The 26361-nt window shown below is 46.5% G+C and overlaps 1 protein-coding gene across 8 annotated transcripts in view; it reads right to left on the reverse strand.

Annotated features, from left to right (window-relative positions):
- Window positions 1-1529: 1529 nt before the first annotated feature.
- Window positions 1530-26361, reverse strand: part of meis2a (Meis homeobox 2a) — a 70310-nt gene continuing 45478 nt past the window's right edge. For 3 of the 8 annotated variants that reach the window (XM_057058738.1, XM_057058737.1, XM_057058739.1), the window contains 4 exons: window positions 22489-22565; window positions 8148-8206; window positions 7146-7256; window positions 1530-3404 (listed from right to left, as the gene is read on the reverse strand). In XM_057058738.1, coding sequence (XP_056914718.1) covers window positions 3091-3404; window positions 7146-7256; window positions 8148-8206; window positions 22489-22565 — 561 coding nt within the window. In that variant the 3' untranslated portion in view covers window positions 1530-3090. Of the gene's footprint in view, window positions 3405-6676; window positions 6776-7145; window positions 7257-8147; window positions 8207-22488; window positions 22566-26361 lie in introns of all 8 variants that reach the window. The other 5 variants (XM_057058741.1, XM_057058742.1, XM_057058743.1 and 2 more) reach the window with 3 other exon arrangements.

The raw sequence follows: 26361 nt of genomic DNA on the forward strand, positions 1-26361 counted from the left end.
TCACACAACAAACTGCGTGCGTGGCTGTTGAAGCAAAGTAACATACAAAGGCTAAAGCAAAATGTACAAATCCTGCTCATAAATCAAGGTGCTCATTTAAAATGTGACCTTCCAATTACGCAAACTGGAATTATGAACAGGAAAAAAACATTAAATTAGATAAGTATAGTAACGACTTTCATTACGTTTTACTTTTTTCCACTGCAAAAAAATCAGTTAAATCTTTAAATCAGGAAAGGCCTGCATTATCCAGCTGATCAGTTATTAAATAAATTATTGACTAAACGAATTTTGCATTTGAACGAATGAAATAAATCCCAAAATAATAGTTCTGATTAATTCATTAATTATATGTTTTATTAGTCGTTTATTATTATTATTTTTACTTTTAAATTTTTCGACTCAAGATTTGGAAATAATATAGCCAAAAGATGTCATGGATAAATTAAAAATACTATGAATAGTCCTCTGTAAAACATCCAAAAGCTGCTGCTGACAATTCTGTTTTGACACATAATTAAATATTAAAATTATTATTAATATTAAAAACAAACGGAAACACATTTTTACTATCGTTGTTGTTATGATTATTATTATTGCTATTATTATTACTATTGATGCGTTTTATTTCGCCAAATTAATAAAAATAAAGGAGCCAAATATTCGCAATAAACATAATTAAATCCTTAAATGCAAGAGCACAGCAGATGTTGAGTTTATTTTAAATTAAGGAGCGAAATGTTGAAGCGGAGGCCGTCTCTTTTTTTTGGTGGGGTGGTTTTTAGTCTTTTTGGCTGAAGGCTGCGGCTGGACTGACCGCAGACATCAGAGACGCAGCATCGGGCAGTTCCCCCTCCTGCCGACAGGCGGCGCCTCAAAGCGGCAGAACTGAGCAGAGCAGAGACGGAGAGGAGGCCGGGGGCCATGAGCAGCTCCACAGGAGCAGCTCCACCCGGGACAAATCCGCGTTCTGTTGTCTGAACCTGAAACCCTCAACTTTTTATTTAAAAAAAAAAAGCAAAAAAAGCTTTTTTCATGGGAAACGATTTTTTTTAAAATAATTTTTAAAGCAATGGTAAATCATTAGCAAAAATAAAAAGTTCATTTTTATGGCGGTAGCAAGAGTTTGAGCCTTATGCTTCTAAAGTGTGTGTTTGTGTATGTGTGTTGGGGGAGGGGGCACTTTAATTTCCATCAATGTTGACAGTTTGTCTTCGAGTCTAAAACAAAGACGGTTGTGGAGAATCTGCGGTGTAATCTGCACCCTTCGCTTGCATCTGAACGTTTACATTTGATGCTGAGGACATTTCAGGCATCATTTGCTATCTTGTAATTTTAAGATGACATCAAGCAACAAACGGGTCCATCTGGGTAAATCAAAAAAAGCTACTGCAAAGGGGAGTGCAGGGAAAAGTAGAGTTTGTTTGGGCTTTTTCTGGGGAATTTACAAAATAGAATAAAAAACTACAGCATAATGATAATAATAATGACTTTACAACACAGTTAATGACACAAAAATCTAACAAAAATCAAAAAATGAAATATTTATTACAGCATTTGTGACTGAACACCTTTTAAACATTACGTCACAGTCCCCATACAAGTATTTAATGTATTTTTGACAAAGCTTAAGGGAGACGGCATCTTATCATCTAGTGAGGAACACGTGCTGAAAAAGGAAGGAATTCATGGACATACAATATCAATGCCACAGCAGATCTGAAACTAGCAAAAAACATTCTTTTTCAATTGAGGTAAACACATAGAATATCTAACATGAAACAATTAATAGACTGAACTCTGTACGAAGTTTGTTACAATATTCTCTCTGCTTTTTTCCCCCAAAAGCATTGAGTTCATAATTTAAGTTTTTTTTTCTTTTGTTTTTTTTTTTTACTTGTAAGTTTTTTTGGTGCATCAACCATCAAATGCTTCTCCAGTGCCACAGACTCAACGCTTGTGTCAGTACTGTCCTCATGGCGACAGCGTTGATCCGCAGGTAAAGAAGCGCTGTAGGATGTTGCTTTTCCACTGCTAAGCTTCCTTCAATAGGCTCTTACCAAGGAGAGTCCAGGGTACAAAAAAAAAATAAAAATAAAATAAAATAAAAATGTATAAAACCAACACAATCCAGTGCTTGGGCAATTCAAACAAAGAACCTTTTTTTTCCTTTAAAAACTACAGGGCGACATTCATTCATTAACCAAAAAAAAAAAAAAAAAAAAAAGAAGGGCATGACAAATGTTCAAAATCTTCTGGAGAGATCCGGTGTCGTTTAGCAGCCTTTTCCCATCATGCCCTGCTCTTACGGTGGGGGGGACAGGACCGGATCACCCTCTGTGTTCTGGAGCCTTTAATTTTTTTCTTTTTTGAGATGTTCCATCTTCTTATTGTTCCTTTCTTTGATTTTTTTTAATAGTGCTACGCTGCGAGACAGTTTCTCCTCCAGGAAGGAGCACACACAGTGTGAGAGAGAAAAGGTTAACCTTTAATTCTAAAACTAGCTCAGGAAACATAAACCATGTGATCAACGAAAAAAAAAAAAAGCACAAGTTTTAACTTATTTATCTATACTTTTTATACTACAGTAGTTATAACTCTTGGAGTCTTTCTGTTGTTTCTTTTTTAAATCTTTCAGAGTGATTTTATTTTCGAAGCGTTTGAGCACATCACATGAAAGCGTACTGAACGTGTTTACGTATGTGTGTATGTGTGTGTGAGTGAGTGCGCTGAAGGTGTGTGTGTGTGTGTGTGTGTGTGTTTGGGTGCGTGCGTCTTGTCCGTTCGTCGCGCACGTGTACATCAAAACATCCTCCGTTGATCTTTACCAAAAGCCCAAGACTTTACAAAGTGTTCTTGACAGCTTGGTCCTCCGTTTGGATGAAAGTAACAAAATTGACAAGTCTTTAAAAAAAAAAAATATCACAGCTCATCTGGAATTCTTTTTCTTTAGTGTCAAATTCTGGTCAAAAGTGTTCGCTTTTTACTCTTAAAAATAGCCTCAAAATAGGATTTATTGTTGGCTGCTGTTTTCTTTTTTCTTTTTAATTGTAGTAGCTGCTGTTGTCGTGGTAGCAAAGTTCCCTTATTTTATTGGGCGTGGATGTCCAGGCCTTGTCCTCCCGTACTGGGGTCAATGGGAGTGAGCAAAGGGGGTCTCTGTGCAGATATGGCCATTCCTGGGTGTGACGAGGGTCCTCCATGCATCAGCATGGTGTGGTGGGAGTGGTGGTGTGCGTGGTGGCCGTGAGGGTGGTCGGGCAGGTACGCGTGGAGAGGGGGTCCGTGGCGGAGGACAGAGGGGTGGGGGGCCATTTGGTGAGGGTCAGTGTAAGTGTGTGGGGCCATGCTCATGCCCATAGGACCGGTCTGAGGTACGTACTCCCCTGGCATGCCTGGCAGACCTGAGAAGACAAACAAAAAAAAACACATCAATGAAACGACTTTCTGTTTCCACCGTTAATTCAATTTACAAAACAACCGCGGCTACAAAGAGCTTATCAGATTTTATGACACTGCGACGGCGGCGCTTTTAGCTCGGACAAGTCAAGAGAGATGTTATTGCACTGGGCTATTTTAGGCCATGGTGAGTGGTTTACAATGCCCAATAGCGCTGTGGTCAGGTCTCAGGTCGGAAAATGATCCTCAGTCATCCACAGACACCACGCTTGTACAAAGAGGATGGGAGGGAAAAAACGAACGGAGCGTATTGATGTGGAGGAGCGCTAAGACTTTTACAAGTGGAGCGGCCAAATCCCCAGCTGACAAACCCCACAGACTCTCTCTCGTGACTCAAAGTCCATAAAAGAAATGATTGAATCACTCAGGGCCTGCTTAGCTGGATTTCAGACCTGTAGGAGAAGTTGAGTCTGCTGATTTTGCATCTATAATGACTTTAATTTCATATTGTGCATTTTACTGGGCGGCCAGCTCGGTCAGTGGCCTTCGCTACCCTTCGTCGTGCATGCTGCGTTCGACGGTGCTCAGACGGAGCACCTGCTGCCAAAACCTTTTTGCTAAAGCTGCTGCAGCCGCTGGTCACTGCACGCCGTCCTCGACACATTTAATGGAGAAGCACAAAGCGGCCGTACGAAATGCACAGAGAGGAAGTGGATGCAGTAAAGACAAAAGGAGGGGAAAGAAGAAAGAGCTGCCGGGGCATGTTGATACCCCTTAGGACAGACTCTGCTTCATATGTGTGGGGACCCCAGCATGTTGGCTTCCCCTCACACTGTGACGGGACCCAGGACACAGAGCCGGCTCAGCAGTGCCACTGTTTGGCTTTTCGCACGGCTGTTTGTTGTAATCAGGAAAAAAAAAAAAAAAAGAAATGCCGGTGGGGGTTGTTCCTGGAGCCAGGGGCTGGAGTATGGGAACATGACTGGTCCAGAGGCCTGGACCTTGGGGAGAGAGCAAGCGAGAGAGCAGGGGGTCCCGCTGGAGCCAGGGGGCCTGGGTCTGCGATTGGGTCTGGGCCGACCTGCTTTGTAATGTGAACCCCTGGGGGATTAGAAGCTGTAATAGGAGGGGAGAGGTCGCTGCAAGGTCACTAGTCATGCTCACTCTCTGCATTCCTCCACCTTAGTACACTGCAATTAAGAAATTACACTGGAGGGCCCCAGCAAGGGGAAAAGGAAGAGGAGGACAGAAGGGAGAGAGGAGGAAAAAAAGGGACAGCAAAGGCCAAGATTAATGACCGCTCTCATTGGCTGGAAGCTGCACCATTTTCTAATACTCCCCTTCTGTGTCAGTTCATTTGAAATGCACATGTTTGTCAGTGAAGGTCTCTTAAAACCTCACTACTGGGGTCATAAAATAAATAAATCATTCAAGGTGCCGGGGTATGATGGGTGCCCCTCACCTCCATATAACCCAGAGCGGCTCCTGTTAAAAGGCCCAGCAGATGTTTTTGACACTGTAAGCTGCTAATCTCCAGTCTTGTAAGCTGTAGTCATTCTGCTAAGTAGATCTGGGGACCCCCCCCCCCACACACACACACACATATACGCATGCACACACACACACACACACACACACACCCCACCCCTCCTATTTTATTAACAAGAGCGGTAAAACCATCTGAAGACAATAACTGTGGACAAACCGGGCCCCTCTCGCTGCCTCTTAACACTTCTGCGCGCCGGCTCTGCCGCACTTCTGTTATGGCACAGCGGTCCTGCTCAATGGCTGGTCATAATTAAGTACCACGTATACCATATTGTGTGGCTGTGTAATCAAATCAAGAGAGGATGATATTCCTCTGGATTAAGCTATTAATGTAATTGGTCATGAGGCATAAAGTATGTTGCATAATTAAATAGTCTCAAAACGATATCGCCCTATATTAAGAATTATCCAACCTGAGCAAATGTTGTCTCTGTGTGGCCGTTTTAGGGAACATTGCTTCCAGATTTTTTTTTTCCCCTTTTCTCCCCCTGTTGCCATTAGCAATGACAGAAGCGGGCGAGAGACGCAGACACCCACGGGAAGAGAGGGAGGAAGCAGGGACTCGAAGGGTGAAATGATGTCTATCGGCACAATTGCCGCCGTGACCCTTTAGAAAATCCCGCCTCCATTTACATATAAAGGGTTCTTTTAATCAAGGTAAGTGTTATTGTATTGTGCCTCATTGGGCAGGGGGGGGGGGGGGGTGTTTGGGTGTTAAAATAAAATCGCTGCTGCCCCGCCGCCTTTGGGATGTGATGTGTCTTGATTTTTTCAAATGTCAGCACTGTTGCACAAGCGGGAGGTGGGATGGCCGGCTTAATCAGACCGCTGCCATTTAGCTGTGTGTGTGTGTGTGTGTGTGTGTGTTGTGTGTGTGTGTGTGGTGTGTGTGTGTGTGTGCCAACTCAAGGATACTACATGTAGATGTGTGAACAAGCCCTCTTCCCTTTTAGATGCCTTCGCGCCTGCGTCCACAACCTTATAAATTTATTTTGTCTTTCTTGTCGTCTGTGAGTCTCAGGTCAGGAAAGACCCTTCCCCACCCTAAATCCTCCAGTTTAAGAAAAAATATAATCAAAACACAGGCCCCCTCCTCCTCCGACCCTCACACACACTCATGGCTCCCTTTGCTCGGCTCAAACCAAACCCCCAATGAAGGATCGGCCGTGTCACCCAAGGACCGTATATCTCGCTCTGGGGCCGTAATGTACTGTGGTGTTCCCGTCTTTGCATATAAGATAATTTGGGCATCAATCCTTCCCCAGACAGATTTATGCCACTCGGAGGACAGTTTCACTTCTCCTTCTTTATCGCTTCACTGGAGCCTGCTTAATTTCTCCCCGACAGCCCCTTCCCCTGGAGATGTTATTTTTTCCCTAAATGTCCAACATTTGCATTGGCTGTCCGGGATGGGGAGAGCGATGGCGCTGTTGTGATAAATAAATCTGCCCGTGCCACACCGGCTTGTTTCATCCCCTCCTTCTCCTGTTGTTGTTGCTGTGGTCTGGCGCCACAAGTCGGGTCCCAGGACGGTTCCCCCTTTTTCTCCGAGCAGTCCCCATAAAGCAGCTTGATGAAACGCCTGGGTCGCACTCGACAGTAGGGGTCTGTGTGGTTTGAGCCTTTGCAAAATCTTTTTGTGTTGGAGTAAAAGGAAATCCCCCCATCCCACCCACCCGCCACAAAAAAAAAGCCCAACAAAATACAAGAAAAAGAACCTAGTACTTACTTCCCCCTTTCTCTTTGCGTTTTGCTTTACAAGATGGAGGTTACATGTAGTGCCATTGCCCATCCATGCCCATATTCATTCCCATTCCACTCATAGGCCCTAGAAAGAAGAGATAAAGGCCAGAAAAGCGTCAGCAGAAGTTCGAATCACAGAGAGGTCAGGTGAGACCCATGAGAGGGAGAATGAGCTTAGTTAGCATTAGATGGAAACCGATGAGAGGAAGTGAAGCAGGTAAAGGAACGACAGTGCGTTGCGTCCTGTACATCCTCTGGTGAGAGTTCCCCCCACCACATGCAGCTCAGTGTGAGGTGTTATCGCCACGGTGGAGCGGCTTGTTAGTTCTATTTGTGGCTGTCCACACTAAATATCATGCAGCATACAAGGTGATCAAGTGGGCCTGTCATGGTGGGAGGTGAGGCAGGCATGGGAGTGGGAAACAGACAGTGGGAGTGGGGGGGGGCACGCTCACCGGCTGGTCGGATCCCCATGTGTTGCTGACCGTCCAGCACGAAGCTGCCCATCGGCTGGCCCTCTGGACTGTACGCTGCTCCTTGGCTCACTGAAGGATCAAGAAGAAAACCTGATTGTAGTCAAAACGTGGACATGAAAAAGGGTGGGAGGGGGGAGGAGAAGAAGAAGAGAAAACACACCAGACAATCAGCAATTGTCCCAGCTTCAGCCCAAACATACTGTAAGACATTGTGCTCATGTTTGTTGACCACACTGACTCGTGTGAGACATGCAAACATGCATACAGTAGGTCATCGTGCATGCACGTGGAGTCATTGTTCGCTAAGTAAGAGGGGAAAACATGCGTTTGGACGGGTTTACAGGAGTTACGCACACATCTTCCGCATTTAGGGTCGAGTAAAACCTCAAAATGCTTGAAATGTATGTGTATCACATCCAGTCGGGCCAGTTTTTCATCAGTCATGCTCGGCTGTGGCTTATTTTGTCTGTTATTAGCACTAATTGAATAATGCTCTTCGGAGACTGAGGAAAACAGTGTATTCTAGGACTATAACAGCATTATCTTGGATAATCTGTAATTCGTCAAAGATTAGAAGGAGCTATTAGTCATGCTGCTTTTGTGGAAACTGTTGATTAGCACATTAAGTGCATGCCGGCAAATATTCCACGCATGGGTTGCAGGAGGAGTCGCCTACTCTTGCAAATACTTCCAGCTTTACTTGTCACTCAGGGCTGTTTGTACATTGTATAATATATAGATGGAAGTAAATAAAACCATGATCTAAAAAGCTAATATCGGTGCTAATGATGGTGTTGGCACTACTCTCGGGTTTGATTGGTAATTCTTAAAGGGTGCTAATATAGAATCCGGGGACAAAGAGGAGGAATGCCCCTTTTAAAAACAGGCTACGGATACAATATGCATGCGAGATAATATTTTGGGATGGTTTCTTCATGCGGGAGAGCAACAGAGAAAGAGGGTCAGCTGACTTGTTTTTACCTGCTCGATTTGACTGGTCAATCATGGGCTGTACTATTCTTCTCCTGGCGTTAATGAACCTGGAGAAGAGGAGGGGGGAAGAGAGAGAGAGAGAGAAACAGATTTTAAATCACCCGGCATTCAGGCACGCATGCAGATTCATCCCGGGCAAACACAGAGACGAAACAGTTTTTTTGCACAACTTAATGGCAACATTAGCCATCGAGTGCTTAAGAGCGGCGCCCGCAACAAAACAGCGGCAAACAAAAGGGCAATTGTGTGCTGACTTGGGAGCCCAGCGGAGATACTTTTAATGTTCCTTATGATCTATTCCCCCCTCTTTTAATAAAGCTTTTGATTATGTTTGGTTGCTATAGGCACCGGGGAGACATTCTTCAAGTAGGCTATTAAGTGGAAGTTGGAGAAGCTGAAGAAGCGGTGGTGCATCCCTCCCTCTGTGTCCGCGCGCACACGACACTGTACAGGATCCGGCCTACCGATCATTCACCAAAACAATGTACCCCTGGCATGTTATCACCCACTGGAATTCCAAAGTAAGCTTTAGGTTAGCAGTGTGGGATACAAATGGTTCCTTTCATTGCTCCCCACCTCCACCCTGCACCCTTCCCCTCTTTGGAACCCCTCGCTGGCCGCATTGTAGGGGGTTCTGCTCCCCTTACAGCTGTCTAAAAATGAGGACCAGGCATGGGCCACTCCGTGCTTTCACAAAGTATTGTTATGTCAGCGAGCCCATCAATTAGGCTGTCTGAAGTTTTATCACCGGCACAGCAGTGAGGAGCTCCACAAAGCCTACCCAGCCTGCCTCACTCCTGCGGCTTTTCCAGCAAGGAGCCAGAGGTCGTGCTGAGGTGACTACCAGCCAGGGGCAAACCTTTTAACTTCCAGGGGGATGTCCTGGGCTGTGTTAAACTGGCCAGTAAGTGTTAGAAACACATCTACTAGTCTATTTCATCCACCATTTTCTCTCTCATCTGCTTCAACATGCTACAAATGTAGCGGCGTGGCTATCACCATGTGGTTGATATTAGGAGGTGACTCCCATTGGAGCTGTCCACCATTTTGGTGGGAAAAAAAAGAAAAGAAAGCAAAAGAGCAATTCAGTCCTCTTCCCGAGTGCAGGCGGCGGCACCATCAGCGCGGCTAAAGAAGTGGTCATTAGAAGGGAGGGAGAGCTGGAACCAATTTGGCCTCCTAATTCCCCATGAAGCCCTGATACCTGCCTTTACCTTCTCCAATGAACATAAACGCCTGTAATCTGAAGGCTCAAAGAGACACGCTTAAAAGTACAAAATGCACAGTTGGGGAAAAGAGAGTCTCGGAGCTGATTTGCCGGGGGGGCATCCAGAATGCAGGTAAATGCCCCTGTGAGGAAAAGATGAAATGCATCCATATGTCAGGGGGGGATAGTTGGTAACTGTTTTGTATGATTTGGAGCTTAAGAAACAAATGAGGCTTGACTTTTACTGACTGGGAAAGTATTTGGTTATGAAAGGATGCCGACTGACAGAGCTTTAGCTGAAGCAACAGTCAGGAAGGTCTGAGGCTCTCGCGACAGAAAGACGCTCCCGGCATCACAACAAACCGAGCGGGTAAACGGCGAGCTGCTCAGATCACGCCGCTTCTTTAAGTGAAAACCTACCGCCAAAATACGACACGCATCCCGTTCTCTCCCCTTCTATGTGTACTTTATGGGTTTAAATCACAACCACGTGTATTCGTGCCTATTTTGGGACATAACCATAAACACATAATATCAGGAATGTTCTTCACGGGTGCTAAATTAGCCCACATGGCCTGTGGTGTCTGCAGAGGAAACACAATGGCCTCGAGGGGCCGGTGGAGGGAGCACTTGTGGTACCTGCTCTTTTAAAAAAAGATTAAATTTTTTATATTTCTTAAAAAGCAAATCCCTTCTTGTCTTGCAGGTTGCTTCTTGTCAACATTCCTCGTTGGCTTCACCTTTCGCGTCACACGAAACGGGCTGATTTTGTATGCTAACAAGTTGCTACAGTAACCAGGAGGAAAAGAAATGCACTTGAGGCAGTGTGTGTTTGTGTGTGTGTGTGTGTGTGTGTGTGTGTGTGTGTGTGTGTGTGTGTGTGTGGTTGGGGGGGTGACCAATGGGCTCACCTCTTAGCCTCAGAGAACCTTTTATCAGCCTGAGTAAAGTCAATTGAAATTATCAGAGCTGGGTCTGATAACAGTGTTTTCCCCTGACCGGTGAGCTGCTAATGGTGTGTGCTTAGGACAACACAACTGGAATCCCCCTGGGATGAGGGGATAGATGGATGGATAGATAGATAGATAGATAGATAGATAGATAGATAGATAGATAGATAGATAGATAGATAGATAGAGATAGATAGATAGATAGATAGATAGATAGACAGACAGACAGACAGACAGACAGACAGACAGACAGACAGACAGACAGACAGACAGACAGACAGACCCACCGACCGAGCGACCGCAGGAACTCTGAATTCCCAGCCTCTTGCTAAAACACGTCTGCACAGACATGGACACGGCTGACATGACCACAAGTACCGCCAGTGTGTCTGTAGGCTAACCAGAACATAGAAGGCTCACAGGGGACACAGGCCGAAACCCTCCTACCCAAAGCCCCTGTTTTATTATCTACATCTGGCGGTGCAGCCTATTACGGCCTTGCCTCTGCTCAGCGTTAGAATGCAGGCACACCAACACACATGTACACACACGCACCCACGGTACACAGAGCGCCTCTCAGCATGGGAACTCCATGCTGTCTTCAAACAAATAATTAAAGGCAAGGTTATGAGGTCACGTGGAGGTCATTCCTGGGGATACAGCTCAGAATGTGTACATTACTGCAGGGGAGAGCGGCCCCGGTGGGGAACACAAAGCCCCACTGCGGCTTAATGCGCACAGCCGGGTTCCCTCAAACACATTTTCGAGCGCGTATCGAAAAGTTGCTGCAGCACGGATGCGCTCGCTTTCGTCACTCGATATGCGTTGATGTGCACGTTAGCGCATTCTCGACACGCTGCTGCCAATTGGCTTACAAAGGCAATTCTTGCTGCCCTGCTGCAAGACGCACATGTGCAGAAGCATGTGTGTGTGCAGATGCAATATGCATCTCGCTCGGGGACTCCCACCACAATGAAGCTCTTTGCAGACTGCAATGACTGACAGATACAGTATGTGTCATGGAGCCAGGGCAGCAGGAGGCCACTTGACCCAGGGTCTGGACTAGACTGCATCAACACGGCATCCCTGGTTACTAATATCTTCTGACTCCCACGAGGAGGAGGAGCTTAATCAAGAACATCACGCGGCTCTGTTTTATAAGGTAGAGTCTTTTAATTTTACGAGGCATCACTTCAATGCAAAAGCAGCTGGATCATCATAAAAGAAGGGCCCTAATAGGCTGACAAAGGTTACTGGAAGTTTAAAGACACAAACACAGCAAAACAAGTCAGTCAGGCTCATTTATTCTTTTTTTTTTCCCTCGCTGCCTCATCACGATCTGTCAGAACGGCCTTGTTTCTGGTTATCTGACTTGCAGCCACACCTGGTAACACGCTCCTGTTGTCAGCATTCCTTCCCTGAGAAATCATCACGCCAAACCACCCCACACTGGAGCGCATCCAACGCAGAGAGAGAGAGAGAGAGAGAGAGAGAGAGAGAGAGAGAGAGAGAGAGAGAGAGAGAGAGAGAGAGAGAATCGTTGCTCCGCCGGCCAATTAAAGCAGAGAGCGGAGCAAAATCCAACCAATCGGGCGTAGGGTCACTTGTTTGACGAGTTTGTGATAATGAACTGAGTCGAGCAGAAGGGAAAACAGAAACAGAGCTTTGTCCCCGGAATCACAGTCAAAATACTCAGAGTCCAAAGGGAGTGAATACAATTCAGAAAGTTCGAAGTCCGCCAGTCCTGAAATCTGACAATTTGGGCAGATCGTGTGCCCGCAACCGGGCTGGAAGTTTCCGTTTGCCCGTCAAATCCCCGAGCCTCTGCCTGTCTTTGCAGAAAGATTAGTTGCAACACAATCTGAATAAGAATGTGCTGCACTCAATCCCCGATCACTGCTCGCAAACATGGTTCCCATTAAAGCTCATTGCTTCCATACTTCGGCTTCAGACAGAAATAAGATTCCAAACCTTCAGTGATTGGGTCACAGCTCACTTGAATAAAAGAGGGAAGGCTTTAGTTTGATCTCCTCTCTTTTTAAGAAAGATTCAGAGGGGGGGTAGCCACACTTTAACCAGGAAGTGGATGCAAATTAACCTTCATGAGGAGATTTGTTTAATATAAGCAAAGTCTAATTATGGCCTGGTCAGACAGCGGGCAGTCAGGGGCTACTGTACCTCCAACACTGATCTACTGTAGTGTCAACAACAGCGGCTTAAATCCGCCCACATGGTCCCGACAGGCTCAAGGTAACCGTTTATTTAAGGTTTACCACCTGACTGAACTTACGCTATCAGTGAATTCATCATAAATGGCCACAAAGCAGCTTTTCCCAGGATTCGGCTTTCCAGGAAGGACACAAAGGGATGGTGAAGAGACAGGAGTGGAAGGGCCAGCGTTCCCGGTACCGCGTTCCCATTTTCGGTCTATTTTTTCCCCTCCGGTTTTCTTTAAAGCTGTTCCTTCTTTAAGCTAAAACAGGGATTCAAGAGACATAAGCGAACATTACCTCACCGCCGTGTTTGATTTAGTGCAGATGTCTAGCAGAGCGAGGCAGGATGGTTTTTTAAGAACGTCGGAGAGGGCCCATGTTTGGGGCAGCTGCCGTGTTTACATAGTTTTACCTCTGTCTCTCTCTCATCCAGCGGGCCGAGCTGCACCGTACCCCTCTATACTCTTTTGTCTCCCTCTCAAAGGGGAACTGTTTCACCTCTCTTCCATGGACTTTCACTGACCTGTTTTTCTTTCCTTTTTTATTACTCTGCTCATTGCCCTTTTGTGGCACCCCCCACCACCACCACCACCACCACCCCCACCCCCCTCCCTCAGCCTCATATGAGTAACATTTGCACTGCTCTGTCAGTCTCGCTGCAGAAGCCGTTGCTCCCCAAAACCCGGGGTGCGTGAGTCATTAAGGCTCGAGCGGAAAATCAGACAAAGAATTATATATTTGTGTTGCAAACTGACAAGATTTAACGAGCAGCTAATTAAAATAAATCAATAGCACTGCGGCACGCTCGCTCTGTGTATCGCGCCTTTCTTGCTCTGATTTCCTAAAGCGGTGGAGGGCTGCAGCGTGGAAGGCTTTACTGCTGTCCAATATCAGCCCTTGATCTGAGACACAATTTAAAAATATGCATATTATATTTAACTATATTATATTTTATTTAGAAGTTTTCCTTGCATTGCATGTGCCCATGCATTTCCTGCCTTGAATGGTTGTCGGCAAATTAAGATAAGATAAGAAGCATCCTGAGCTGAAACATCAACGTCTCACTTTCTCAATTCTTACTGGTTTATGAAAAATATTACGCACTAATAATCCCAGGAGTGCAGGGACTTTCTAGGCTATTATATTATAGTAATCCCGGCCTCCTTATTTACTCCAGCCAACACTGAGCTAGGACACGTAACCCACACGCCCGGGGTCCAGCAGCCTGACCCCTCGTGGCGGGCCGGGTGGACCCCAGCTGCTGACTGTCCGTCAAACACCTCCAGAGGAACGTTCAGCCAGGAAGACCATGCTTGTTGCCCCTTTGATCTGGTGAGCAGCAGCTGCTGCTCCACACAGCAGCACTTTGTTCACGTCTCTTCACCACGCTCTGTCCTACGGCAGCAGAAAAATACCCAGCGCAGGAGGCAGAGGGAGAAGAAGAGGGAAAATATGAGGGTTATGGAGGTGTAGAGGGGCTAAAGACAAAAAAAAAAAAATCTTGCCCGTTTTTAGCTCCGCTAAATCGTCAACAAGCTCTGACAACGGCAGCGGGGGGTTTTTCTTGGCCCTGATAGAGCTCTGAGGCATCTCCTTCTCAACGCTTCACCCTCCCTTTTAAGAGCTATGATAGTTATTGTTCAGATCAGCCTGGGTGAATGGGATGGACCAGGGCCAAACCTGCCCCAGGCATCAACACACCTGTATGAACGGGACCCTACCGTAGCAACACAGCACGGCTAACCTGCCCCGGCTTTACCAGACTTCTGATAAACCGGTGGAACCTTCTATCCTTTCACTTTTCCCAGTCCCACTAATAGTTCCTGTCATTAACCTCCTTTTCCTCAGAGGCCCAGTTCATACAGCCAGTTCAGGGGCATCTCCCCTTCCTGCCTCCCTCAGGAAAACTTATGAATGTGCATGAATAAATGATGTTAAAGCAGAGTGACCAAGAGCCGCGTCTCCTGTTTGAAATCCTCCAACATATGTCGATATCAGCTCCCATCAAAGGTTACAGCACGCGGCACGAGACAGGGGTCGTCAGCGCCGGAAGGTAATGCTCATTCCTCGTGAGTCAGCCGGCGCCAAATAAACAGAAACCTGCTGGTATTTTTGCACATACATAAACGGAAGCTGACAGGAATATGAATCAAATGCCCAGGCGAGTAGGTGTGCTTTCAGGATCACGCCTTTGTTTTATGGCATTATGTAGAGGCAGAGAGGGCAGGTATGATCTACTCTCCTCTTCTCAACACTTTCGTGCTAGTGTGGGATCATTTTAGCCGTTTTGCCTGGCTCCCTCTCTCTATGTCATCTTCTGCTCCCTTTCATGCTCATCCCTTTCTTCCTCTGCCTGGTAATCGAGTGAGAGATTCCGTGACTCTGTGACTCCCCCTTATTGTCAGATATCAAACAGAGCAGCTTTGTGGATTACCAGGGGAAGCTGATAATGACATGATAGAGGCGTGATATTTCAAACAAAATTGAGTGTCAATTGCCTGAATCGTCTAGGCAACACAAGTGTCTGCGTTTCAGCAGCCAGGAAGGAAATAAGGCCAATCTATTTCTTTTGCTTCGTATCAAACGTATCTTATTTTCCCTCCTTTGTAGGACTATAATGGGTTCAGCTCAAAGAGAAGGGGGCCTGCCAAGAGGGGGCTTAACAGTTGCGTCCCTATGTAACACACACATATGGTTGGGTACATCACACACACACATGCAAAACTCACAGTGCCGAATCTCAAATGCATTAGCAGAAGTCAGAAATAAGAGCCGGGTGGAGGTTGCGCTGGGAAGGCGCCCCAATTTTTCCACTTCATGTCCAAACATACAGAACATGGATGCTCACTGCTGCACTCTGAGCTGAGTCTGCCGGGATCCAGAATGTAGGAGAGTGCAGGACTCAAGCATGTGTCTGGAAAGGGATTCTTCCTTCCTGTGGGACGTCATCTTCCTCTCATCACCGGGTCTTTGGTGAGTGAGTGAGTGACTTTCCACCAAGTACATTTCCATGATGTGTTTGAATCAGTGTGCGACGTGCAGATATCAGTGAGTCACTGGTTAAATGTTGTCAGCTTACCTATTGAATAATTAAGCGGAGTTTCAATTGCACATAATGGCTTTGACACACATAAAAAACCGCCGACACGCATGTGCGAGCACGGGTCAGAGGCAGAGTTTGGGGATGAAAGCAGCAGCAGGCTGCTGATATAAATAACTGTTGTTTGTGGAAGGGGCTGCTGGCAGGAGCCGCACTGACACTGAAGAGCCGACCGCAGGGACTCTGGTGTGCCCGGTGGCCTGAAGCGAGCCCTCAGAAAGGCCATGCACAGTTCTGACTGGCCTCCTTCATACGCGACACTCCGAAACAAATGCAGTCATTTCTCAAGCTCCAGGTCTATAAATCTGAAAAAAAGGATCTAATCAAAACCTAGGATTGTTTTTCCCAGATATAATCCTGCCTATAGCACACTGCCTGGAATAAATTGCTGGTAATCAGAGGAATAAATATTCATAAGGTTGGAAATAAAGGAGCTCTACAGGTTACCTCACCCCATTATCACCCTTCCCATCTCGATCCCTCCCACCCCACAGTTCTGGCTAATTGTAGCTAATACCTCCAGCTACCGATAACTTTCCATGCACATATGCGTGCATCCGAAATCAGGCTGCAACGAGCCACGCCATTTATTTTTCACCTCTCCCAAATGGCAAATTACCAGGTTTTATATCTCCAAGATGTCGGGCTGTGTTCCAATTAAGACGGGATTGTTTTAATAAAGAGGCACTGCGACTCTGTCTCGCCTCTCCCTCCCCCCGGTAGCTTGGCACAGGCTCGGCTAATATCTCATCCATAACAGGCTTGGATGCAAAGCGTAGCTTAAACAAACAAGAGACCACATTGATTTATAGGGTCTTCGATGATGGGCTTATTGGTCTGTACCTTAAAGCCTCCAAGGCCACCGGGTCATGAATCAGACTCAACAGATGCACAAGAGGTAAGAATTTAAGTGCCCGCGCTCTTAGAGATCGCTCCTGTCCATTCAACGAATGCGACAGCGTTGATAAAAGAGCACGCATGTTTGCATGTTGTCACTGCATATCCAAACACGGGAGATAGATGGAAGAAACAGGCAGGGCGAGCGAGAGAGCGAGCATGTCTGGACAGAGAGAAAATACCATGTGGAGGTTCAGAGAGTTTAAAGAGCTCAGCTAAAGAAGGAGCTCCTGTCCTCTCTGGCTCAAACATAAATACACACATGTACGCGCTCTCTCTCTCTCACACACACACACCCTCAAGGCCATTCTGCTACACCTGGTCACCTTTATCCCTTTTAGCCCCCCACACCCTCACCCCCTCATTCCATACGCGTGCACGACATTTCGCTGGCCGCACCGCAAACAGCAGCACCCTGTGGCTAACGCGCTGCTCCCCCGGGTAGATCCCACAGGAGATAAAACTAATTATTCCAAATCTACTCTGTCAGGTTGTCTGATCCTCTGGGGGCCTGAGTTTAAATCTCTCGCTCCCACACGCCACCCCATCCCCCCTCCATCGTAACCATAATCCACAAAAAGAATAAGAATCTCTGCCAACTGACCTCCGGAGCAGAACACATACAGCACCGCAGTATCTACTGTCCAATCCAACGGCGTTACGCATCTTTTAAGACAACTAGTCCCTCTTTTGGCACTTGGGAGTTGTGGGAATTGGAGTTAAACAACAGTCCTGCATCCCAGGCTTCCCAGCTGCAAGCCCCTGAAAGCCCAGGGAGAAACCATTCCACCCAATGAGCTTTAGAGGCAAATGGAAGCTCATAAACAGAGACTTGACGGTATAGACTTTGCATTTTATCTTTCAGCCGTTTCCCCTTTTTATGAGCGGCAGACCCTTATAACAGGGAGAGGAAGGTATAGGGAGAGAGCAGGGATGACAGTAAGGATGTGAAAGGAAGGGGGTGATGGCGGAAAAGAGCGGAATAAGAATGAGACGCAGGTTGGCGGTATGAGGCGGAGGAGAAGCGAGGTCACAAATCTTGCTGCTATTCTAGAACGTGACATCTCTGCTCGTTTGTGGCTGCTCATTAACAAACAATACTGCTGTGAAATTGGTTTAATGACAAAGTAATAAAATTGCTATTCTGCTCACAGATGGCCTGAGGCACAGGGAGATTCTGGCAGGCTTACTGTGGCTGCCCGTGTGCATTAAGCTGCTCGTTCATGAAAACAGAACCCTGCACTTTCTTTTTTCACTATCACCAGCCTCTCTCTTCCTTAAACTTCTGTCTGTTCCTGCAAATGAAATAAATTAACCTACTTTCCTTCCTTATGTTCTCCCTCTTTCATCCCTTTGCTCTCTGTTGTATTATCTTCCTCGCTCTCCTCCTCACTCTGGATCCCTCTCTGGTTTTCACCCCCAGTGCAGAAATTACCATCCTAAAATAAAAAAAAAGAGGAGACTCGCCCACGCAAATGCAGCTCAACTTCATTTCAAACGCCGAGCCCTTGTTATTAAACGACCCACCAATAAAACCAAGCCGTTGAGGAATAAAAGAGCCAAAAGGAGCAGAGACAAGAGCACAAAGACCTCCCTCCTCCCGTCTCTCTCTAATGCTTTCCCTGTAATGCCTCTTTCAGCTCGTTGCCTCGCTATCTCGCCTCATCTGGCTTCCAACTCCTTGTGTACCATCTTTGCTGGGAGAATTCCGCAGCCTTGGAGAGACTTGAGACTTCTAAAAGGAAAACAAGTAAGGAGGGGGATGGATCATTTATTGTCGGACGCTGCCAGTCTTATTAAAGTGCCACCTGCTTTTCATAATTCCAGAGTCCAGCAGAGGCGGGCCGCAGTGGCGGTCCCCGCCACGTTAGCGTCGCTAGCATGTCATCAGCGATCAATAGGAAATGGTAAATATGCGTGAATTTCACAGCAGGAGCGGATATTTGTAAGGAATGCTGAACCTACTGCGACATGCTGCCAATAATGAAAATATGTTTTTATGTTTCTAAATGCGTTTCCCCTTCCAAAACAGATAAAATGGGATTATTATTGCTTAACGGGCAGGGGGTGCCGGTAGGGGGGCTGGCACTTGGGATCTGACAACAGAGTCAATTCTGCTAATTAACTGCCAATTAGCAGTCTCTAAATGAGAGGGATCATGATGCTTGTTGGCAACCCCCCCGACACACACGCACACACACACACACACACACAACCCCTATTCAGAAACACACATGAACTCATGTTCACGCACACAGCTGCACACACGGACCCCGCCACTCCACGCTCAAGCTGTATATTTAGAAAGACGAGGGCATAAGATGGCCACTACCAAGAGTCCCTAGTTGTGGACAAAAAAAGGCCTGACGTTTCCATCTGGGTCAAGTCGGACAGATAACCGGCGTCTTCAACTGGCCCACCAATGTGGCATAAAAGGGAGAGCAGAGCAAAAGAGGATTGCAAAAGTGGGGAAAATCTTTGTTTAGAATAAACTAAACCTGGTTGATCTCTGCTGAAACGCAATCTGGGATCCCCCCCCCCCCCCCCCCCACCAATATATACAGATGTCCAAGTAGGAAGAACATCCCTTCATGGCTTTGTTTTTTCAGTACATTGTATTGTTCGTCTCCACCTCACTGTAATCGTAGCTGTGTGATATGATAATTGTTGCTAAAGGTGGAGTTTGGCCAGCGATTAGGGCGGATTCTTAAGGATGAAAAAACCATGCTTGAACCTGACTGGCTGAGGAGACTGGACCCATTTCATCTCCTCAGTAGGCACAGGCTGTGTGGCGCCGTCGTCTGTCGGATATCCTTCTCTTATCATATGACCTGTGCTCCAACAGGGGGCAAAGGTTGGCTGCAATCCACCCCTGTGTCTTAATAACTCACTCATTGTATTCTTTTCTGCTGCTAATTAGAGTCTCTCCCTTCTGTGTGTGTGTGTGTGTGAGTGTAGGTGTGTCTTTACATCAGTTTCCCCTGGGGCTGTGTGAAAAAAAGACATGTAAAAATAGTGCCCTGTTTATTGTTATTAGCAGTGCTGGATGCCAACAACGGCACTGGTCTAGTTCAACCTCTCTTGTCTCTTGGCCACACACATGGGCAACTGTTGCCTATGTGATGTGGAAATGACGAGGGGGCAATTTCCTTCCTTTTTTTTTTGCTGTAGTTTCACTCAGTCATCTGTCATCAACGTTGTCTCTCAATTCCCTCTGTGTGCGTGCGTGTGTGTATCGTCACAGTGGTAAATAATGGCACAACAGTTGGCGTGTGTGTTTATGGGCTGACGCTGAGACATGAAAGGATTTGGTCAGGCCCCATTTAGCCCAGACTGATAGCAGGACACCAGGAGCTGCTGAGGCGGGCTAATATAAAGCTAGATAGGACGAACTGTAAACGCTACTCCAGCCAACAGAAACTTCAGCCTGCTTTTTCACCTACTTGATTATCCCTCAAAGCCATGTGTGACACGGCCCTCACCTTTCTCCCCCCCGCAATCTTAAACAAATGCAATTTCATATCTGACCACTCCCCCGCTCGGTTAGCGTGACGCCAGTTGTCTCACATGTAAACAGCAAACACACGAGCTGCTGGTCAGCAAACGCCGTAGCGACACCTTTGGGAGGCTGTCCCTGAGCATGCCGGGGGTGCGACCAATAACGCGCTACATGTGGACACCCTTAAACAAACAGACTATCAACCAAGATCGTAACAACATTGTGCTTTCCCCGTCATCTCAATATTAGCGGAGTGGACTTTGACCCTTTTCTTTGTTCTTTATTAGCATCAGACCACTAATGGGGTGAGCCTGCCGGCTAATGACACAGACCAGACTAGATATAGAGCCAGGTGGTGTGTCTGAGTTAGGAGACAAATCATTAACAGTCCAGAGCATGATTTTTTTTTTTTTTTCTCCGTGCACACGGTTGAGCTACAGGTGAGTGTAAACTCAGGGAGGCGTTGGTTGGAGGGTATGGTTCAGGGAGATTTGATGGGGAGGGGGGCTCCGAGATGCACTGTCTATTGATTATCACACAGAGCACCCTTGTGCCCTCGCCGGACTGCGATTGTGCCGACGCACAAAGGCCTGATTCAGCACATCCTTTCCCCGAGGGAGAGCTCTGGAAACCAAAGACGGCGGCCATCCTCCCCCCCAACTTCTCATCCTATGCTCCTGTCTCACCCTCCCTCTGTTTCTATCTCCCTCTCCTTCTCTCTGGCCTACAACATGGCAGCGGCCATGCATCAAAGGGAAATGCAGAACAATGTGAGGGGCCAGACAGGAATTTGACTTTTTTTTCCACATGCTGGAGGTCTGTCATATCCTGGGTGGACCATCGGCTCCGGGAGAAAACCTCGTTCTCTCCTTTTCTAGTGCCTCCATAAGTAAAAATAAAGCTGATTCCTGGCATGGTGGCACACAGCTTAACCAAGTTCATGAGGATGATAGTTGGCATGAGTGCCCTTTCTGCAAGGATCTGAGCCATTTCAGCGCCTGTCTTGGATTCCACGATGCCTCCAAAGGCAGATTCTTCTTTTCCACTATATCCATCTCTGTCTGTCTGTCTGTCTGTCTGTCTCTCTCCCCTCGCAGGTTTGCCGACTATTCCTGCATTAATCACCATGACACAGGCAAGGCAACTCAATTTTCTGCTCCTGTAGGTAAGGTGTTTGGCGTCCCGAAACAGTGGCACGAGGCATGAAACAGGCAAGCGGGGGGCTAATCTTTGGTTACTGGTGTAATTGAAATGCTATCCACACTGTAGGGTGCATTAAAGTCTGATAACAGTGGTTCCTGTGGCCAATTTAAGTAGCTTGACTTCCTTTGGCTGGAAGGGAATAAAGAGAGGGGTGAGAGAGCCAGAGAGAGACCAAAAAAGAGAGAGCATGTTAGAATGAAAGAGGGGGAGAGGCGAGGGAGGAGGCTGATAGATAAGACCGACAAACCGGTCTAATTCTCCAGGCATGTTTCTCATTGTGATCCGCAGAAAAATGAGGAAAAAATGCATCACGGAACCAAAAAAATCAATTGACCCTCGGGTGGCTTGTCAGGCTGCGAGTCTGATAAACCTAAAAGCTTCGTTAATGTCAGCCCGCCTGTACCCAACAGATAGAGCACTTTGTAAATGAACCCGCTTTGATAAATATATTAAGGAAAGCTGTGAATAAAAGGCACAGACTTGTCATTTGTAAATAGAACCCCTGCTACATGGAATTAGAATGATAAAATGGGGTTCCATATAATTAAGTTTGTGTAAGACCTGAAATCCGTGCAAATACCTTGCCGGAAATTTGAAAAGAAGCTGTCAGTTCAATTAATCTGAACATCACCCTGAGAATGTACTGAACAAAATTAAGCTGCAGATAAAACCTGGGCTAGTATTTTGATAAGTAATTCCTGTATCATTTCTTTGCTTCTGTGATCATTTTATTTAATCCACCACCCCCAGTTATGCGCTAAGCCATCTACAAAGGGCCTGCTGGCCAGGCCACCAAAACCTTAATCCACCATATAGCTTATATGAAATGGGGAGGGGGTGTAAAGCAGGTTTTGCCTTATGTGGGGGCACCAGTGTAGTACCATAGCAGTAGGTACGGTTTTGGATAAAAGGGTGGGGTGGGTGTGGGTGTAGCTTATGATCCTTGCCTTTCTCCCTTAAATATATCCCACGGAACACATGTGCATCAAACCACAAAGACCAGTGACTTAGCCACGGAACACTTCGCCGATAACGCCGGAACATCCCAGTAGCTTATGTATGATAATGCCACAAAGGTTGTCGGTGCGTATGCCAGTGTGTGCACCTCCGTGCTTGTGTGTGTGTGTATACTTAAAGGGGATGTATGTATAAAAATGGTTTTTTTTACACTTAACGGGGCGAGGGAGGTGAAAGCTTTTCACAGTGAAAGGCAGCGGCGTGCTGGTGGTGGAGATATGGCGAGCGGAAATCTTGACTCACCAGTTGTTTACTTGTAAAATGGTGAGGCCCGTGTCTGCGGCTAGTTGCTTCTTCTGCTCTTCGGAAGGGTATGGGTGCTGCGGAAACAAACACAGGAATATATACACACGTGTTAGCCTCTCTGACGTACAGATTAAGGTAAATATTCACACATGTTTGCGCGCTCGCACGGGGCAACGCTGAAAGGGAGCACATGCTGCAAGTCAGGCTCTTGGCTCTGGCTTCGAACTGAATGTATTCAATATGTTCCCCTGTTTGTTGTATTGTGTAACCCAAGACTACACCTTTTTCTGACCTCCAATCAACCCTGCCCCTCCCTCACACAGTATATAACACGTACACGCGTGTACATGCGAGCGCATGCAAAACTCGTCCGAAACCTGTCAGGGCTGGCTGAGCGAGTTTGTCAAAAACTGTCAACTGTGATAACCCCCCACCTTTCTTCGCCGCACCTCGCCCACGCACGAACAAGACATATGGAAAAACTACACGTAAGCTCTGAAGAACCTACGAGTACCTATAGAGTAGTGTGACTCCTGAGTGGGTGCAGATTTGTGTTGAATAGACGTGCGTTTCCTTGAGAATCTCACATTTACTCTGGTGCAGCCAAGTACAGGAAGTGAATCCTGTGAAATTTCCCCCACAACCCCCACCAAGATTTTTACCTGAAAATATAATTCTGCTGTGACACTATTTGTGTCAGGTCCAATCTAGGGAACACGGGCTGATATAAATGGCAGACCTTGGGTAGCGTTGCTCCCCCTGGGCCTTCCATGAAGCATGACAAAACAACAGTGATCGCTGGTGACAGATGTCTTTAAGGGCCAGATTAGGAGTTGGGGCACACGCAAACGAAACAAATGAGACACAGTGTGTTTCCTTCTGCCGCTGCAGACAGACACATTCACGCTGACGCATTATGAGTAAATCAGGCACAAATACTCCTGCCTATCACACCTGCACAAGACGTATCCTTTTAGAAAAAGCCATTTCTAATTTGAGCCGGATATCAGGTGTTTTTCAAGGTCTACTAACAAACATTTGGTTTACTTCCAGGGTAAAAGTCCTTCAGTCTCAAGGAAGCGTACCTTCCTCCAAAGTCATCGAGGGAGCAAAGTTCATAAAGCTCGTAATGTGCGCTCGGCTTAATTGAATCCCGTTTGAACATGGAGTGATACCACATGCTCCACAACCGTCTTCCCATTTACAGGTGAAAAAAGAGACGGCAAAGAGTCGTCCATGGTGGCGCAGACTGTCTTAACGGGGTTCGTTTTAATTAAAGTTGAGATTAAAAACAAATGGTTTTCAGGAATGTGCCCAAGCAATAACAAGCGAGGTTGAGATGGAGCAAATAATGAGCTGCATAGAGGGACTAATCTGATTTCTTCTTATTCCTCTTTAATATGCTAAAATCATTAACAATGGAAAGATGATAACTGAATGAAATACTTTTTTTTTTTAATTGCAAGGTGATGACATTTCTTTGGCCTGGGAAGACAACATGTGTGTGTGTCTGTGTGTGTGAACAGGACTGAACAAGAGTGCGACCCCCTTTCCCCTCCCTCTTACACTGCAAAGCTTCCTCAGCGTTCACATTAGCTCTGACCTCAGTCACCATCAAACCCGCATGCCTATAGAGCCTCCACGCTCTCGCTTGCTGTCACATGCACTCACAATGGTACCACACACCCCCGTGCCCGGCACACAAATTGAGACGTACACTAGCTGAGATGCAGTGCCGAGGTGTGGGGAGAAGAGCAGTCTAAATTGGAAATGGGAGTGGGTCATCTACATTGTATTAAGGCTTCCTCGGGCTTTCAGGCCCGGGCCCGGTCATCAATCGCCCACTGTCAGCCAGAGCGCGCTTTAGCTGGGTGATAAATACACCAGCCAGTGGCATGTTGCTCCTCCAACAGCCACAGCGTAATGAATGGTTTGAACAAACAAGAAAGATGTCTCATCAAGGAGAGTGGGGACGTTAAAGCCCCCTTCGTGCACAAAACCCCTGAGTAAGGAGATTTACTCTGACCACAGAGACACCACACACACACACACACACACATGCACAAAAATCCTATTTTGTTCAGCTTACACTTCTCCTCACCCTCATTCCCATTCCCCAATTCCTTGGCTTCCTGTGTCTGAGACAATTCGCCTTCCTCCCATCCCAAATCGTGCATACATTTTCTTATATGCACACACCAAAAATGTAATCAATCACACACACAATGTGCCTACGTACAGCCTTTCTTCACACTCTCCCCCCCACAAGCCCACCCCCCCACACACGCGTTTTATGGCCAAGGTTGCAGGCCACCCACACTTTACGTTTTGGCAGCTTTGCGTGAAGCATGCCCCTCTGAAATCTCAGCTTCTCAAAATGATGTGTGGTAGCAATGGCCCCCCCCCCCCCCCCCCCACACACACACACACACACACACAGGGACATGAGAGGTTAGCCAACACATGGTGGCCCAGTGGTCGCAGTGCTCCTGCATGCATGAAATTGGAGTAGGGCTACTCAGACCTCTATGTAACCTTTTAATGTTAATTACCTCAGTTTAAAAAAAAAAAGTTAGTAAATCATCCAAATTAATGCAAAAATGAGGGAAAATGAGAGTCACCACGGAAGTGATCAAATAAAGTCCAAATGCAAAAGCTATCAGAAAATGTTTTTGGTTCCCACGACTGCTCTTTTTCACCCCCGGGAAGCAGAACAACATGGTTATTTAATGGATGAAACGTAAACACCGGCCGCGATCAAAGATGCTATTGATAATCTCCCCAGCAGCTCGGCGATCGCTCAATACGCTCAGTTCCGAACACCGAGGCCAATATCCTTAAAAGAGGATTGACCGCAACATGTAAAACAGCCAGTCAATAAATAGGCCAGAAATGAGCGGCTTCAATTTGCTGTCTGGGCAGCACTGGCCTCCAATCGAAACACCTCCGTTAATTACGCTAAAGCCCGTTAATGTGCCTGAGCGTGCGCTGGACTAAAGTGACACGTGTTGTCCGATTCATACCACGCGTGCACGGGTGGATCACATTCTGCCATCTGTGTACATGTGTGTATGTGTGTGTGTTTGTGCGACCAACTGCCAGCTAAATTACAGGGTGTGATGCGCTCTCTGCTCTCTGATAGCGCTGGGAGTAATGGCCCCTGTGGTTGCGGGAACATTACAACCTGAGGAAGCTTCATCATCCTCTGTGCTCGGCCCTTAAACCCCCCCTGAGCCCAGCTTGGGGTTGCACCGTACATACAATAACCACACCTACTTTTAGCCAGCTCTTACCTCACACCGCATGTCTTCACCCACCTCCCCCTCACACATTTCGCGCCCTGCCCCCTTGCCTGACCGAGAAGCTGATGGATGACATCATCAGCGTGTGACATGACTTATTAGTTATTAGTCGGATCACGGGGTCGCGGAGGCTTGCAAACCTATTCCACACTAATGACTCTCAGGAAATTGATAATCAGGCCAGTGGCTGTTTACCTCGGTATCCCGGCAACAGAAAGCAATTGCTGATGATGACTTCTGTGATTTAACCATATTTATTTTGTCTTAAGGAGAGCCTTATTAGATGATTTGCATATACGCTTTTTTATTCTATAGAAGCCCTCATATTTTGCTCGATACTGATTGTAATGGTATTGTTTTTTTCTCTTTCATGGGCTTTTGATTGGCTTTGCTGTGAGCTTGCGTCTAATGTTACAGCAACAGCCCATTCTGGTGTTTCCTTTCATATATTCCCTCTTTGCATTGATTGGAATCTTATTTATTTTTAATCAAAGTGACTGGAGGATGATAATAATATTCACTGTCAGAAACAAACACAATCAAATATAGGAATGACATTTTAATATGG

The sequence above is a fragment of the Takifugu flavidus genome, chromosome 16, assembly GCF_003711565.1.
Source record: "Takifugu flavidus isolate HTHZ2018 chromosome 16, ASM371156v2, whole genome shotgun sequence".
Taxonomy (NCBI): Eukaryota; Metazoa; Chordata; class Actinopteri; order Tetraodontiformes; family Tetraodontidae; genus Takifugu; species Takifugu flavidus.